Raw genomic sequence first — 15945 nt, forward strand, 5'->3', positions numbered from 1 at the left:
TGCTACAAACATTTGGAATATGAATCTTATTTATTACCTTTGAATCTCTATTAGTAAGTGCATAAAAACACTGGGATATGTTTACTTTGAGTTTTCAAAAATAATCATCTCAATCTTGAGAGTTAGGAAGTCTGGAGACTTCTCTTCAGCATCTTCCCCGGGACTCAGTGCCATTTTGACCTTTAACTCCCCTGGCAGTTCACTTACCCATTTGCATCGTGAATCTATTCATTCCCTCCACTCCTGCATCTCCAACGTGAGCCTTCATTATCTGCCGTCAGAACTACCACAATAACTTGCTTTCTCCAAACGTGTCATTCTACAGTGCTGATTTGAAATACAATTTAGTTCCTGGCACTCTCAAGCTTAAAATTATCTGATGGTTTTGCTTTTCACTTGGCATTAATGGCAGTTTCTGTATCATGGCTTTACAGGATTCACCCCCCACCCCACTTTTTTTCCACCTTCCTGACTGAATATCTGCACAGGTCTGATTTCAGCTCCATGAACATTCCTAAACTCCCTCCCTCCTTGAGGCCCTTAATCCTGCTATGTTCTCCACGTGAATGATTCTCTCCACCCTTGGCTCTGGCTGGCCCTTTCCACCTTTCCAGAGGCCTTGGCAGGTCACTCTGTACACTGTTCATCACTTTTTCGACCCCAGCCAGTGGTTTGCCTCATGGCACTCCCCACTGTAACCGTACATTTATTGTTCTTATTCCTTGTTCCCCTTCACCGCTGACAAAATCCCACGGAAGTAGCAACTATGTTTTTCTTGTTCTCCACTAAATAATCGATTCCCTAGCACAGTAAATATTCAGTTATATTTTGTAACTATAGTCAAAATTTTAAAAAGGTAGTCCCTCCTATTTCCACCTGTAAGAGCCCAGGAGATTCATCACTGTTTTTCATCAATTTATAATGTGTCAACTATTTACTCAAGTGTGAGGTTACTATATTAATTTTTCCCACCATTCTGATTCCAGGATAAGTCATCCAAATTTCTTATTTCTAATTTTTTTATCTCAATATTTTGTGTCCAATAATAAGATTAGAAAATGATAAAGGGATAGTTTCTCTATCAGTTTAAAGGGAAAATCCCTTTTTTTGGCATTCTTTACATTCCATATAATGAGAATATATGCCGATATTTATTTCTTAACCTATTAAGTCTAAGAAACTTTATCATACCAGAGTTCCCACTGCACCCAGGGAGTCTGGAGGGATGTTGGAAATTGGAGCCAATGGTATTGGCTACAAAGTAATGAAAACAGTAATGTTAATAATAATAATAATGACTTTATTGTATTGAGTACTGGTTATATTATGCTAGGCAGTCATATTATGTACTCTTCACACAAAATCTTATAATGATTCACATTTTACAGATGAGCAACATTAAAGAGTTTTCCAAAGGTCACACACAGCTAGTGAGTGGCTAACCTGTTATTCAAAGCACCATATTTTCTTTGCTACATCATAGTGCCTTTTGCACCACTAAGTCAAACTGATTTAATGTTAATTTTTAAAACTTCTTATTCCTAATGGATTTTATATTGACCTTTTTTCCTTTGTCTAGCATCCTCCTGTTTCCTTTGTACTTCCACTTTTTTTTAGTGATAATGACTAGAGAAATGGGTAGAAAAGACTACTTGTTTCCTCAAAAAATAAAATAAAAGAAATCCTAATAAATATGAATGACAGTAATTATTTTCTGGTTCTTTTATGGTATGATTAGTAGTTTCTTTGCCTTATAAGATTAGAATAATTAATCCTATTTCAATGGAGTAATTAATATAGTATTGTTATTTACAAACTGCTCTGAAATCTCCCAACAGAGTAAAGGATATGGATAATCTTTTTATTATAACTGATTACCCACATCCAAAAATTACTTAAAGTGATTTTGAACAAATATAACATGAAAATAATGTCTCTGACATAAAATGGGGAGATGCTTTATAAAAAAAAAAACTGGTGTAGAGAATATATAAATAGTATTTTAACTCTGATATTCCAAGAAGTCAAGATTTAAAAGGAAAACACGATGAATTACTTGGTTTTTATTATCTTTTTAAAAACATGGCTTTTCTATAAAAATTAAGTAATATGTCATAAAATTTTAATATAATATAAATTAATCAAAAGGTTAACATCTTCCTAAGTGGTTTTATAGAAGATGCAGAATATTCTCCAAATGACTGTTTCTTATATTGAACCCTAATATAAATTAACAATATAATCATGTTTTTTTTTCTAGGCATTTTGTGGGGAGAAGTTATAGCAATATAGTCTAGGAATGCAGTTTGCTTGTGAATTAATGATATAAAAGTCAATGTACATAATTAATAATCAGTTAAATTCTTTATTTCTAGGACTTTGTCGGGGAACTATGCAATGAATAGAAGCTTATTGCTATTTCTGCACATTAGGGTATCACATCGATTGTATTCTCATGTAATTCAGTGGGGGAATTTATTATATTTGTTCTTTGATGGACATCTATCTTGGTTGCCCATTGAAAAATGGGAAAATCCAACAAATTCCTGATTAATAAAAATATTTGTTACTTACACTATTACTAGATGGAAGTAACTTTGTATTTCCGCATAATCTTTCTTAAATGGTGTCAACATGACAATGTGAACAAACCTAAAGCAATTTTTATCAATACTCTTTTCCCAATATTTTAACTTTAAAAAACAGCTGTGAAATTCTTATGATACTATATATTCCCTCCTATCATTTCTATTTCGTAGGAAAAAATCTATAAAAGAAATATTTTAATGACATTTAAATTCCAGACTGAAAATTCTCGTCCATAAATGCACCCAAAACAAGAGTATTTTGCTGCCAGCGGTGTGGTGACAGCTGGAAAGTACCGCCGTTGCGTCTAGGAAGGACAGTCCCCTTGAACCAGAGGCAGTTACAAATGGCAAAGATATCTCTACCTGGAAACCAAAATCACTATGACCTGATAGGGTGGTTGTGAGTGAAGAAAACAATGTTAACGTCCATTCCATTATGGATGGCTAATGAATTGTGGCTGTAGTTACCATCGTTGTCACAGAGGCAGCGAGTGATTAATGATGAAAGGTGAACTAATCAAAAGCAATCTCTCCCTTATATTTAAGGAATAGTTGAAAACTTTGAGTAATGATACATATATATACTTATTTTTGTTTTTTAGGATGTACAGAAAGTCCTATCACATGGTTGGTTTGGCATATCCAGAAGCTGTCATAGTAACATTAAAGGTGAAATCATTTCCATTATTTTAGTTTTTCAAATAGTCTTTAAAAAAATCTTCTTAAAATGGCTGGAGAAAAATGAGAATAGGTCTTTGCTACAACTTACATATTGGTATGTAAAAAATATTTTAACCATTTTGCAAAATGTTATATGTTCCAAATTATGACTTATTGTAGACTTGAGGACTGATTTACACTAAAAAATCTATATTAATGCAAATTCATGTGTGCACACACACATGATTTTTTTCTTCTGTATGCCTTATCTTGAGTTCAATTTCAAGACAGCAGCAGGACTTGTCAGAATGCGCGTGTTTTCTTTTGTATATTTTATGAAAAATTTGAATGCATTATCAAAAGATGTTTCCATCAAATATAGTTAAAAGACAAAACTTATATGAAAAAAATTAACTAGAATTTCAGGTTTGAAAGAATAGAAAAAGTACGATGAAGTTAAGAAAGAAAACAAAATCATCCATCTTTCTTGTCTGCTTTCCCTATGGCCTGCCCTAATCTGATGCCCAATTGCAGTATTAAAGGACTGAATGCGTTAGGAATAACTAGAATCAAAAAGGAAGAGAAAGGTTTTTGGCTCATGTACTTCTGTCCATTGTGTATGTGTGTGCAGTTCATAGCTGTTATTTCTACAGAAACATTTTGAAGGCTCATCCTTCAACATCCCTTCTTCTTTCTATGACTTTGTACAGGTGGAGGAATTTCAACTTTGTCTTCTTTAAGTTTCACAGTGGCTTACCTGTACTAACAGAATTTAAATGCATTCAACAACTTTACTAGCTTAAATTTATATTGCTTTCTTTTGTCTTTTAATTTTCTTTTTTGTATCCCTTTTAATTAGTTTTTTCTCTGCTGCATATTAGGTTTTAATCTTATTCATTTAAAATGGTGGTTTGTTTTTCTTAGATGCTTTTTATATTTATGTTTCTAAACCTAGTATATAACTGAAATGTCACATTATAGGATATTAGTTACTCTTAAGCTCTTGAGAGATTTTGATTCCATCAACTATGGAAAAATATATGACTATTACTAATTTTATTATTTTAAGAACTTTCGCTTAGAAACCATCTAACAAAATATTTAGGCATGAGAAAATATAAATGTCTTTCTGAGATATAGTATAGAAAAAACACAGGAACTAACAGGTTGAGGGAAAAACTATTAAAGACTATTTTTACTTAAATAATTATTACTTCCTGAGCTACCTTATCTTGTTTGTTCTCAATCTGACAATGTAAAAGCTAAGCATCTGCATTAGTTTATAAACGTAATCACCATTGTTGATGAAAATCCCCAAGAAATGGAAAACTAGCCTTTTACCCAGTGGGAACCCCCTAGTGGGAATTGTAAACAGCAGCCTGTGACAATCCGAACCAATTCTGTGTTAGCTTTGGAATTTGATAAAAGGTTTGTTGGCCTCCTCTGAGCTTTACTGATGATAAATGTCTTCGAAAAGAACTTTGAGGCATTTGAAGTCTACAGACAGAAAAAGAAAGTTTTAGGGATCAAATTAGGGCAAAGTGCAAGAAATTTAACGAAGGGTATATAAATAACTCAAGAAACATTTCATTGGTGTTTCCCAGTGATTAAAAATACCATTTGAAGTTATTATTATTATTTTTCAAAAGAAATATTTGTGAAAGAGACTGTTGAATGTCTTTTCTCAGGTTTTCACTTTAGTTTCAGTGTGTTACAGCACAGACAATGGACCTCCACACACATGTTACATGAGTGAAGCTCTAAACATTGCCTACTCAGATGCAGAATTAGTGCATAGCTCTAGGGTTCTCCACTTACTATTCCATGGTAAACCTGCGGTGTATGTAATCTGACCTTCTTTGCTAATAGTTTCTGATAATAAATTAGAACTGACTCTGCTGTATTTCTTTAGTCCCCCCCACCCGCCCCGGAACTTCAGTGAGTTTGGTGTTGGAGTTCAAATTTTACATTAAAACCTCCCTAAGAATGGATGGGACTGGCATCACTTGCTGCAAGTCCATTTTGTGGACTGACTCTCCTGCAACATTTTGCCCTGTAATTTCCTTAAGCAAAATCATCCAGTAGCAAGGGGCCCTCTCCCAGAGTACCCATTTCCTCCAGGCCCGACCACTTCCGTAGGGATATACCAAAATTAACATTCTCCTCAGCCAAAAAACTCATTTCCTTTATCTTACCATCTTTCCCTGGAGGAAAGTATAAATGAATCAGCCAAGGTTAGAGTGAGTAAAAAAGTCATATATACTTTCTCTAGGATATTTGCATTTTAAAAGAAAGTATAAAATATCAACAATTTAAGCCAAATTACTAACTCCTTTGATAGAATTTCAAGCCATGTAGCAGGTGGATAGGTGGGAAGGAGAAATTGGGCTGTTTTCCTTTTATCCTTCAGTTAATGTCACCTACATAACCTGCATTTCTACCTTAAAGTGAGGCCAACTCCGGGAAAATAATTTGGGGCATAAATTTGGGAAGAGATTTAGGAGGTATTAAAGTGTTATCAGATTGATTACAGCATTTGATAACCTTGGGATTAGGGGGAAAATCTAAGCCCTACCTCAGACCTTGGGGCCTCACTGCTGGGGACCTGCATACACTAAGTGGCCCTGTCAGAGCAGACCCTGAGGAGTCTAATGGGTCAAATGGAAATTTGGCCTGCTGGACATAGAATGCCTCATCTTTCCAAGAATTTTTCATAGCAAGAAACAAAACTATATGAATTTTCTGCCTAAAGTGTTTCCTCTTTTTCTACAGGAAGTGGATAAATGGTCTTTTGATGTATTTGCCTTAAATGAAGCAAGTGGAGAACATAGTCTGAAGTTTATGATTTATGAACTATTTACCAGATATGATCTTATCAACCGTTTCAAGGTCAGAAACATGAAATAAAAGTGAAATGCTCTTAGCATTTGTTATCTGAATTACAGTGAAAATGCAGAACAGCAAGTCATTAATCAATACATTTTATAATGTTTCTAGTTGACAGGTCACAGAACTAGATGGATGAGTTTATCACATGCTGAAGCCATTCCCCCCCCCCAACTTCCTGACATAACTATGTCATATAATGGTTTCATCAATCATTATAACCTAATTCACATGAGATACCAACATGCCCCTGAGTTACAGAATAGTCAAATGGACATTGAAATTTATGTTTCAAAGAAATATGATCTTCTGTGTTCCTGAGACACAGAATGAACCTGTATCAGCAGCTTTTCTTCAACTGAACTGGAAGGGCTTCTAATTAATTTCATGGAGAGCTATTTAAACGACAGACTTGATCCACCTTTCCGAGTGCTCCGCAGCTGTGCCTTTCATCACTACCTGTGGACTCACAATATTTTTAGAGCTGAAAGGTACTGAGAGGTCACTTATTTTAATGCCTGCATTACAAACAGAAAAACTAGACTTCACCAATTCTAACTGGGAAATTTTACCCTCTTAAGAACTAGCCTTTGGACTTGACTTGGGAAGATATAAATATTTAAATTTTAGGTAAGACTGTTATTTCATCTACCTTAGCTGAACAGTTGGGGGTGAAAATCCTTCTCAGGATAGAAAGCTAACAGGTTGATGAAGTGGTTTTTTTAGAACAGTAAAGAAATATAATTCAAGAAACTACTGCCCACATCTGACTCACTGTGTCCTCCCAAAAACCATTGTATTTGTGTTGATTTAGAGCTACTCTTTTGGTAAAATATAATCATAATTATTACTTTCTGCAGATTCCCGTTTCTTGCCTAATTGCCTTTGCAGAAGCTTTGGAAGTTGGTTACAGCAAGTACAAAAATCCTTATCACAATCTGATCCACGCAGCTGATGTCACTCAAACTGTGCATTACATAATGCTCCATACAGGTATCATGGTAAGAAAGGCTTTGTACTGAAGTTTGTTAGTTTGGAACGTCAGACTCTATTCCCCTAAGTTCTTATTATCTCTTTAATGCCCATAGAAGTATTATAAGTAATAATCTTGGATTTTTGAAGATTAACGAGTTATCCATAATATACATTTTTAAAAAGTATTTTAACTCAGTGAAAGGAAAAGATACCCAGAGGCTAATGAAAATATAAATTTTCCAGAATTTGGGCTGTAGAACATTTTTGTTTGTAATTTCCTCTTTTTATAGTGATTAACCAAGAAAAAAAATAACCTAGAGAAAAAGACCTAGAGAAAAATGACCTAGAGAAAAAGTGTTTGGACTAAAAGTTAGTGATAGTGCTTTTCTCTCAAATTATCACATTTTTCCAAGCTGACCTCAGCAGCCTTTCTCTCTTACATACATTGCTAACCCAATCAAATCCTAAAAGTATTATGCGAATTTCTCTAAATTCTCCTTCCACTTCTTTGAATCCCAATGAATCGATGAATAAGTAAATAAATGACTCAGCAAGGCAAATCTTAGGACAACGAGGAGTAGATGATAGGACCCATGAGACTGCCTGGAGTTTCTGCAATGTCTCAGAATTCAGGCGGACTCCCAGGAGGTGAGGACAGAGGCAGCTCTTCTGAAGGTTCAACACTGAGGTGGGTTCAAAGGGTGTAGCCCCTAGGAGATCCACAAATCTTAGTACCTTCTTGATTCCTCATAGGACAACCAACCTAGGCGGAAGGAGAGTCATAAACCATATGTAAAGAGAATGTTCCACCAAACCCCATATGTGTCACCTATCTGTTTAGAATTCAGAAGTCACATTCTTTCAAGTAGCAGGGGTTTCTGGTACTCACAACTATGTAACTAGTACTTTTGGGGGGCCCAGAGATCCTTAGCACTCATTCCTAACCTGGTGCCAAGCAAAGCCCCTAGAGCCACACACAGTAGGTTGCCCTGAAGATCTTGAAAACTTATAACAGGTACATAATTCACCAAGTTTGTTGTATACAGAAAATTCTCATGATTATTTCTTTTTCCCCAAGAAACTATAGTGTGTCATTTTCTACACATTTGCTATGATTCATCCACTACAGTCTCATGATGGCTAGAGAAATTACCTTTTTCTCCATCTTTCTTTGCCTCCAAAATAGCACAGCTCCATCAGTGCCTTCAGCTCGGACCCCACTCCTGTCCCATGTTTCAGTTATCTTTGCTCCATAACACACCACTCCAAAACTTAGTGACTTGAAACAGTAACTTATTAACATCTCTCAAGGGTCTTGGTTAGAAGGGCCCCAAGTAAAAGGTTCTTATTTGGGGTCTACCCTGTGATTCAATCCCTGGTGACTGTGGCTGAAGCCGGCTGAGGACATCATTAGGCAAGACAGCCATGACGTTTCACTCACACAGCTGGCAGCTGACAGGGGCTGATGGCTGGGAGCGCAGCTGGGCTTTGAATAAAGAATTTTTGTGGCATTTAACCACCAATTCAATAGAAATATGCCCTTTTTTTTGACAAGGTTGCAAAGTAGTAGAACCTGATTTAGAGTTCAGTCCTGTTTAGAGGTAGGCAGAAATCTCAAAAACCTTCACTGATGCAGTGGCATGAGCCTCTTGTGACTTTCTCGAAGGCTGAGCTATACGTGTTGTTAACCTCATACCTTGAGTTTTCCTGTTTTAAGTCATGTAGGCAAGCACCACCGAATGAAGGTGTTGATGTGCCCATTGGGCTGGAATAAGTGTAGCTGTAGCTGGGCTTGGTCCTTGGTTGAATTTATTCCCCATTCATTCCAGGCTTCTTATTTGATGCCTAAAAGTAGGAAATGAAGGTTGCCAATAATAGGTAGAAACTCAAACATTCAAAGATATAGCTTTAAAAAGTGTAAATTTTTTCACTGTAGTATGTGTAACCTTCTTTAAACCTATTTCTTTTTCTGGCAACTGTGCATGTGCACACCCACAAACACACTCACACACTGAAATTCTTTTAAAGCTCTTTTGGCCGAAAGAACTTTATTGTCACAGCTGTTTCTTGAACTATTTGCCTTCACTTGGTTTGATGTTCGTGGCATGTCATGTGATAAATAAAGTGTCCTGTGACGGCTGCAAATGCTGTTACACTTGCAAACGTTTCTCTAACATCTTTCTGGTTAGAGCTGCTTACTCTTTCCTTTCTAAGGCCTTGGTCTTGAAGCTGGTAGTGAGGTGGTGTACACACGGAATATTTGGCATTTCCTTTTTTCTGAATACTTTGGCTTTGAAAAACTTAACTGAAAAATAAAATATTTAAGATTTACTCTTTAATGGAAACTGGACTGATTACGTTTTCTCAGAACAAGATGAAATACAAAAGTAATGCGTACTTTGATATTTTAACAGATCTGCTTAAATTGTGAAGTATAATGATAAGATATCTGTCATTTCAGCTGGGGGGAGTGGCCAGAATTTTAGAAGTATGTTTTTACTTAAGTACATCTTTTTGGGGGTCACAAGTGTAAAGGGAGCTGAATAAAAGTGTCCTATTTTGACAATGAAGATGTTATGTTAGTGGGTAAATAGAGGAATTCACACACACAATGTGAATTTACCCTCAGACTTGCAAGGACGACTTGTTCCAGGTTAGAACAAGCCATGCCAACTTCTCTGGAAGACTAAGGCAATTTGTCCCAGGCTCTCAGGCTTGTGTGATTCCTAGAAAACCGAAGTTATTAGCAAAGATTATGCAGTCCTTTTCTGAGGGGATGGTGACTTACTAATTGTAAATATAACTTCACTGTACTTCATCAAGTTTGGTTTGGAAATTTGTTTGCAATTCACTATCGTTTATCAAAAAAAAGTGTTAGTGGGCTCTTGGCTTATCCCTGACTTTGGCCATTATGAAAAAAATCGTCTGGTGGAAGACTCATGTTATCCCCCTCAGTGTTTATTTAGACCAAATAAATAAACTAAATTTATCTAGTTTAAGATAGATTCAAACTGAAGAAAGTAATGAGAAATGTCATAATGGATGGTGAAAGAAAAGGCAAAGTAAATTTACAAATTTATTGACTGCTTTGTCAAAACTAGGTCATACTGTCAGCTTGCAGATGTTTGGAACGTTATTTTAAAAATACTTTTGCATAGCTTAAAAATGCTGGTAGGTGAGTATTAATTTTTATAGATGTGAAAGTGTTCTTTACAACAAAAAAGCACTCTAAAATGTCACTTACTTTAGTGTTTTGTTGATGTCCTGCTGTTTCAGAATGGTCTTATCAATGTGACATTTATGGAGCACTCCAGTGGCAGCCCAACACTGTCAAGCCTGTCAGTTGCAAAACATTCAGAGGACTATTGCCTAAAAGGGTTGTGATGAAGCTATTGTCCTTCAGTCTGTTAATGTCATCAGACACCCTGAGGCCTGGGAGTTGGCAATGCAGAGGACTGGTCCTAGGACACCCTCTGTCTCCCGCCCTCTCTTGTCCCTTAAGTAATTTGTAACCCTGTGCCACAGTGACAGTGGTATGAGCAGCTAAGTCCATTTGCTGAAGAGCAAATGCTTCCCTGAGCACTCCCAAACCACCTCCAGAAGTCTCTCTGAATGGGAAATCACTGGGGCCTTGGCCAGGGAACGCTTACGTGCCTTTCCAGCTCCTGGCATTGTGTTCTCGGCAACACTAAGAGTAGAAGAAAAAGAGATGACTTGATCTCTGTTTCTTTAGGAATCTGTAGTTGACTTGCTATAGTCAGAAATAGCCTCCCACACACTGAAATGAGTCAATTTTTCTCCTAGCAAGCTATAGAAAATTTGCCATTATGTCTCTATTCTACAAACAATGTGGAAATTTTGTTCTTGTAAATGGCTTCCCAGACAATATTGCAAGAATGGAAGGCATAGAGAAAAAAATAGAGTCCAGCCCTATGCTTCAGGATGAAAGACTTGTTAATTATCTTTTGGACACACCAGGAATCAGTAGGTCAATGTGATTTTCTGACCTGAAATGATCCCAGCCCTAGACATACATATACTTTCTCTCTCTCTCTTTACACACACACACTCACACTGAGTAATTCAGCTATGAAAATAGCCTCATAACATCTGAAAGCTCTATCAACTTTTATTCATCAATATATCCAGTTAAATTGTCTAGAAATCCTGCTTTTGAAACTTTAGAAGAATGTTTTCAGCATATTGCCTTCCTTGAGTAATGAATGCTGTTGTCACCTGTAGAGAAATATTGTGATCTGTGGAAGGAGCAGAAACTTTGGAATTGTAAAGATTTGTTTTGAATCACTGCTCTGCCACTTGAGAACTAGGTGACCTTTGGCATTTTGATTTACTTCTTTAAGATTTAGCTTTGTTATCTGACAGATAGGGATAAACATACTTACCTAGTAAATGGTATATAGGATAGTTATACAAATTAAATAAACCATCTAATTAAAACTTAGCTAACTAAGTTAAGTTAGCTCTTTTCCCTTCCCATCTGTCATCATCACACATGCTATTAATGGTACCCATAGTTCCCTATAACATAATTTGAGAGCTTCCCATTTTAGAGTAAGGCCACCTGAACATCTCTGTAGGCAAAACGCAACCTGCAGTGTAGATGAAGCAGTCTGGTATTGCTTATTACTCATCATTTTAACCCTTCATCATCATAAAAGATCAAAAGAACCTAGGAGGTACTGACCACCATTCTATGTGGGAAGAGTGATATGATTCATCTACATTTTCTTGGCTTGTCCTCATGAATCATTTACCAAATCCATAAATTTAAGCATCCATTTCTGAGTTAGAATTCTCATTTGACACTAGCATAAAATAAATTTGCAACTAAGAAGCTAAAAATAAGCTCAAAATTCTACTTTCACTAATACAAAGTAGATGTATTTTTTAATTAAATGTTAAAGCTCAATGCTTCTTTCCTGACAAATAATTTTATAATATAAACCTTATTATTAAGACTAACATTGTGCCATATAGTGTGACAATAAACAAGGGGATTCATGGAGGAAATGCTGCTTGTGAGAGGCAGAGGTTAATGAGACCAAAAGTGGGAACACATTTTGACAGCTGGGAAGATAATTTTAAATACTAATGACTTAATCTATAATTAATATACATTTCTGATTTTCTATTTATTTCTTTTATAATTTCAACTTTATAGTCTATATTATTGTAAATATTAGATGTCACTTTTTTCAAAACTCACAGTTAAATCTATAGATCTTAAGGATAGCCAATAAGAAATGCTCAAGTGTGTGATTTTTTTGTCTAGAAACAATTTCCTTTAATAAAACAATGGGTTTCTGGAAGTACAAAACTGGTTTAATTTCAAGTGCTATTCATTTCATGGTGCTTAATTCCACAGTCTCGCTGGAGACACTGGAGATTCAGCCCCAGTTTAGCCTATAATACAAGCTTTTAATAAGGTCAGTTTCCCCCTTTTAACGACTCACAGTAAAATGCAGCTATGAACACAGAATGGCTACTTATATCAATGCTCTTTGGTCCAGCATATTTGGGTTCTCAGCCACCTATGGGGCATTTATTCTTGAATTACAATCACTAAAGATGTTAGCTCACTACTATTTTCCAGATTGATGACTTAAATAGTGTATTTAAGATAATAAGTTTAGCAAAATGCCATTTATTCTGTATTTTAACGAGTCTGGTGGTGGGCACAGTACATACATTAACTGTAAAGTTTTAAAAGCCACAGAGGAATGATCACTGATTTTATTTTCATGGAAACTGTAGTGAGATGGAAAATAACTATTTACCTAAGGACTAACAGAGATTTAAAACCAGAATTATCTGATTTTACATCTTCACCCACTAGTCCTTACTACTTCCTCCTAATGCAAGACTGGCATACTTCAATTCAACACAGAACTATTAAGTTTCTATTATAATAGAAATTCCAAATGCTTATGTGAAAGGAGCTAAGATTAATAAGAGCATGCCTCTGGCACCTGTGAGACACAATACTTGTCACCTCCTCACAGTCCTACAAGGGCTCTTTCTTACCTTTTATACAAAATTCAAATTCATCCGCTCTAATCAAGGCAGTCTATCAACTCTTTCCCAGGCTCTGTACAATTTTCAATCTCATGTCACTGACTCTCCAACACAACTGTACTACTGGCAATTCAATTTTCATATAGACTTCTATAGAACATTGTACATTTCATCTTTCTATTTAAAATATCTCCGTTCCCAACCAGACGTTTAGCTGCTCATTGTTGTCCATCTTAATTCCAAGATCCATTTCCACAACATAAGCATTCCATCTACTTTTCCATGCACGTTTATTTTGTGACCTTTTATGAAGTATACATATAGTTTGTTATATATATATTTTTGTTGCTTCCTGCAAGGTCTTTAATTATTTCAAGCATATGGAATAAGACCACTAAGAGCAAGCTTCCTGTCATTTTGGATCCCCCATTCCTGCCCACTCATTGCAGAAGTGTCCAATAGGACTTTCTATGATGATGAAAATGCTTTGTATCAGTACCCCTCTACCTGGGAACCACTTGTCACATGTGATTACTGAGCAGTTGAAATGTGGCTACTGTGACTATTAAAGGAAATCTAATTTTACTTAATTTTACTTATTTTAAATGAAGTAGTTACATGTGGTTATTTTGGACAGCGCATTAAAAGTGCTATGCAAAATGTGAGTGATAAAGAAACTATCGAATTATCTAAAGGGACTTATAATACTGTAGAAGTTTGCTAAGCCATCTAATTGATAACAAAAAGGTCAATGTATATGAAGCAGGTGATCTGTGTATTATGTGAAAGCCTCTATTTTTTCATTGTTATTAAGTTTAATTGCGCAGCCTTAGAATATATGCGGTATAAAGCGCAAACTTGGTAAATCCTTGGAAACTCTTCTAAATCTCTATTTAAATATAAAAACTAAGTTCAGTTCCTCTAATGAACAAAATGAATATTTTCAACTCTTAGATGGAAAATTTTCTCATAGTAAGCTTCTTCCACAAAAATTGAGCTAAAAGACATTTTACTGATGTATAAGCTATGTGTTAACATTCAATTAACTCTGATTAACTTCATGAGAACCCCAATTGGTAAGGCTATGAATTCAAAATCCAGTCAGGGTTCACATTTAGATCATAGGAAATAACTTATTTTTCAATTAGCGAGAAAAATTACAATGTCTGGATTGTGAATTTATTCATGAAACAATCAGCGTTATGAAGCAGTCATTATTATGCACAATCAGTGGAGGTGAGACAGAAAGGAAAATGTGTTTAAAATCAACAAAACAATTCTATATGATTAATCATACTGGGTGCACTGAAAACCATTTTTTGTAGAAAGACAGCATGACCTCTGCTTTCTAAACATGGCGAACTCTTGCTTTACTTCCCCAGCACTGGCTCACGGAACTGGAAATTTTAGCGCTGGTCTTCGCCGCTGCCATCCATGACTACGAGCACACCGGGACCACCAACAACTTCCACATTCAGACAAGGTCAGCTGCGTGCAGGCTTCACTCTTCTAAGTTAGAACTTGAAATGGATTTTCTGCATGCTACTTACTCTAAGAGGACCTAAAAATAATAATGAAGATGTCTAATAATAATAGGTTCAATAAACTTGAGCCAAATTCCTCAAGCTATAAACACTTCCATCAATCAGCTATTATTTATCAAGAACTTTGTATATATTTTGTGGCATATTTAGCAATGTAAAGAACATAAAGATATGTAATATAATTTATCTATGCCCAGAATTTACATTTTGAACTCTCACATAAGACAGGCATTTATTTATTGAGACAAATATTGCAATTTGTTGTCGAAGGCACTAGTTTGGTATCATTATGCAGTTGAAAATATATACTAATATTGCACTTCTGAAAAAATCTGAAAAAAATTAAGGGAATTATACTTTCAGGTGAGCATGAAATGTTAAATTTAAAATAATTGGAAAATGCAATTTTTAGAATAATGGTGATAATGGCAGTTATTAGATTCAAAACAGCAGAGTGGGAGAGTGTTAGTCTGTGAGGATGGCCATCCCCAAACGCCACAGGTTGGGTGGTTTAGGTAACAGAAATTTTCTCACAGTTCTGGAGACTCACTGCTGAGATCACAGAGTCAGTGGGTTTTGTTTCTGCCGAGGCCTCTCTCGCTGGCTTGCAAATGGCCACCTCTCACCGTGTCCTCACATGGCCATTCCTTTGTGGGTGAGCATCCCTGGTGTCTGCCTCTTGCTTCTAGAAGAACACCAGTGTTCTTCTAGAAGGATGAGGGCCCAACACTTACACAACCCCATTTAACCTCAGTTATCTCTTGAAAGGCCTTATCTCCAAATACAGTCATACTCCAAAGTACCGGGTGATAAAGCACAAGAACTTCAACATGCAAATTTTCAGGAATGCAAATCAGTCAATAACAAGAAGGTGCTCTGAATTTTGTTTGGCTGCACAGAGGTCTCCTTTCTCGGGAGGCAGAATTTGGATGTGGGCCCTTCATGATTCAGCTCCCTTTATATGCATTGGATCCTGAAATTTATGTCTTTCACTAGTCAAATATGCTTAAGATGGAGATGTAAGTTGAAAGACTGATGTCTTTCTGGAACCACTATAAAACTCTCTATGTTTGTTGAGGGATTACTAAACCTAGTTATTTTTTATTTGTTCAGTTTTTAATTAATAGATTTCACAGAGCAGATCTAGGTTTACAGAAAAATTGAACAGGGAGCCCAGAGTGCCCATAGGCTCCTTCCCCACAACCCATAGTTCCGTCTTGCACTGAGTACATGTATTACAATTGACAAACCATTAT

General features: G+C 35.9%; 1 protein-coding gene across 4 annotated transcripts in view; it reads left to right on the forward strand.

Annotated features, from left to right (window-relative positions):
- Nucleotides 1-15945, forward strand: part of PDE1A (phosphodiesterase 1A) — a 437635-nt gene that overhangs the window by 372615 nt on the left and 49075 nt on the right. For all 4 annotated transcript variants that reach the window (XM_037044340.1, XM_037044338.1, XM_037044337.1 and 1 more), the window contains 4 exons: nucleotides 3191-3257; nucleotides 6021-6137; nucleotides 6995-7135; nucleotides 14528-14628. In XM_037044340.1, coding sequence (XP_036900235.1) covers nucleotides 3191-3257; nucleotides 6021-6137; nucleotides 6995-7135; nucleotides 14528-14628 — 426 coding nt within the window. The remainder of the gene's footprint in view (nucleotides 1-3190; nucleotides 3258-6020; nucleotides 6138-6994; nucleotides 7136-14527; nucleotides 14629-15945) is intronic.

This window comes from Sturnira hondurensis, unplaced genomic scaffold (genome assembly GCF_014824575.4).
Source record: "Sturnira hondurensis isolate 20B ecotype Veracruz unplaced genomic scaffold, ASM1482457v3 Scaffold0004136, whole genome shotgun sequence".
NCBI classification, from domain to species: domain Eukaryota; kingdom Metazoa; phylum Chordata; class Mammalia; order Chiroptera; family Phyllostomidae; genus Sturnira; species Sturnira hondurensis.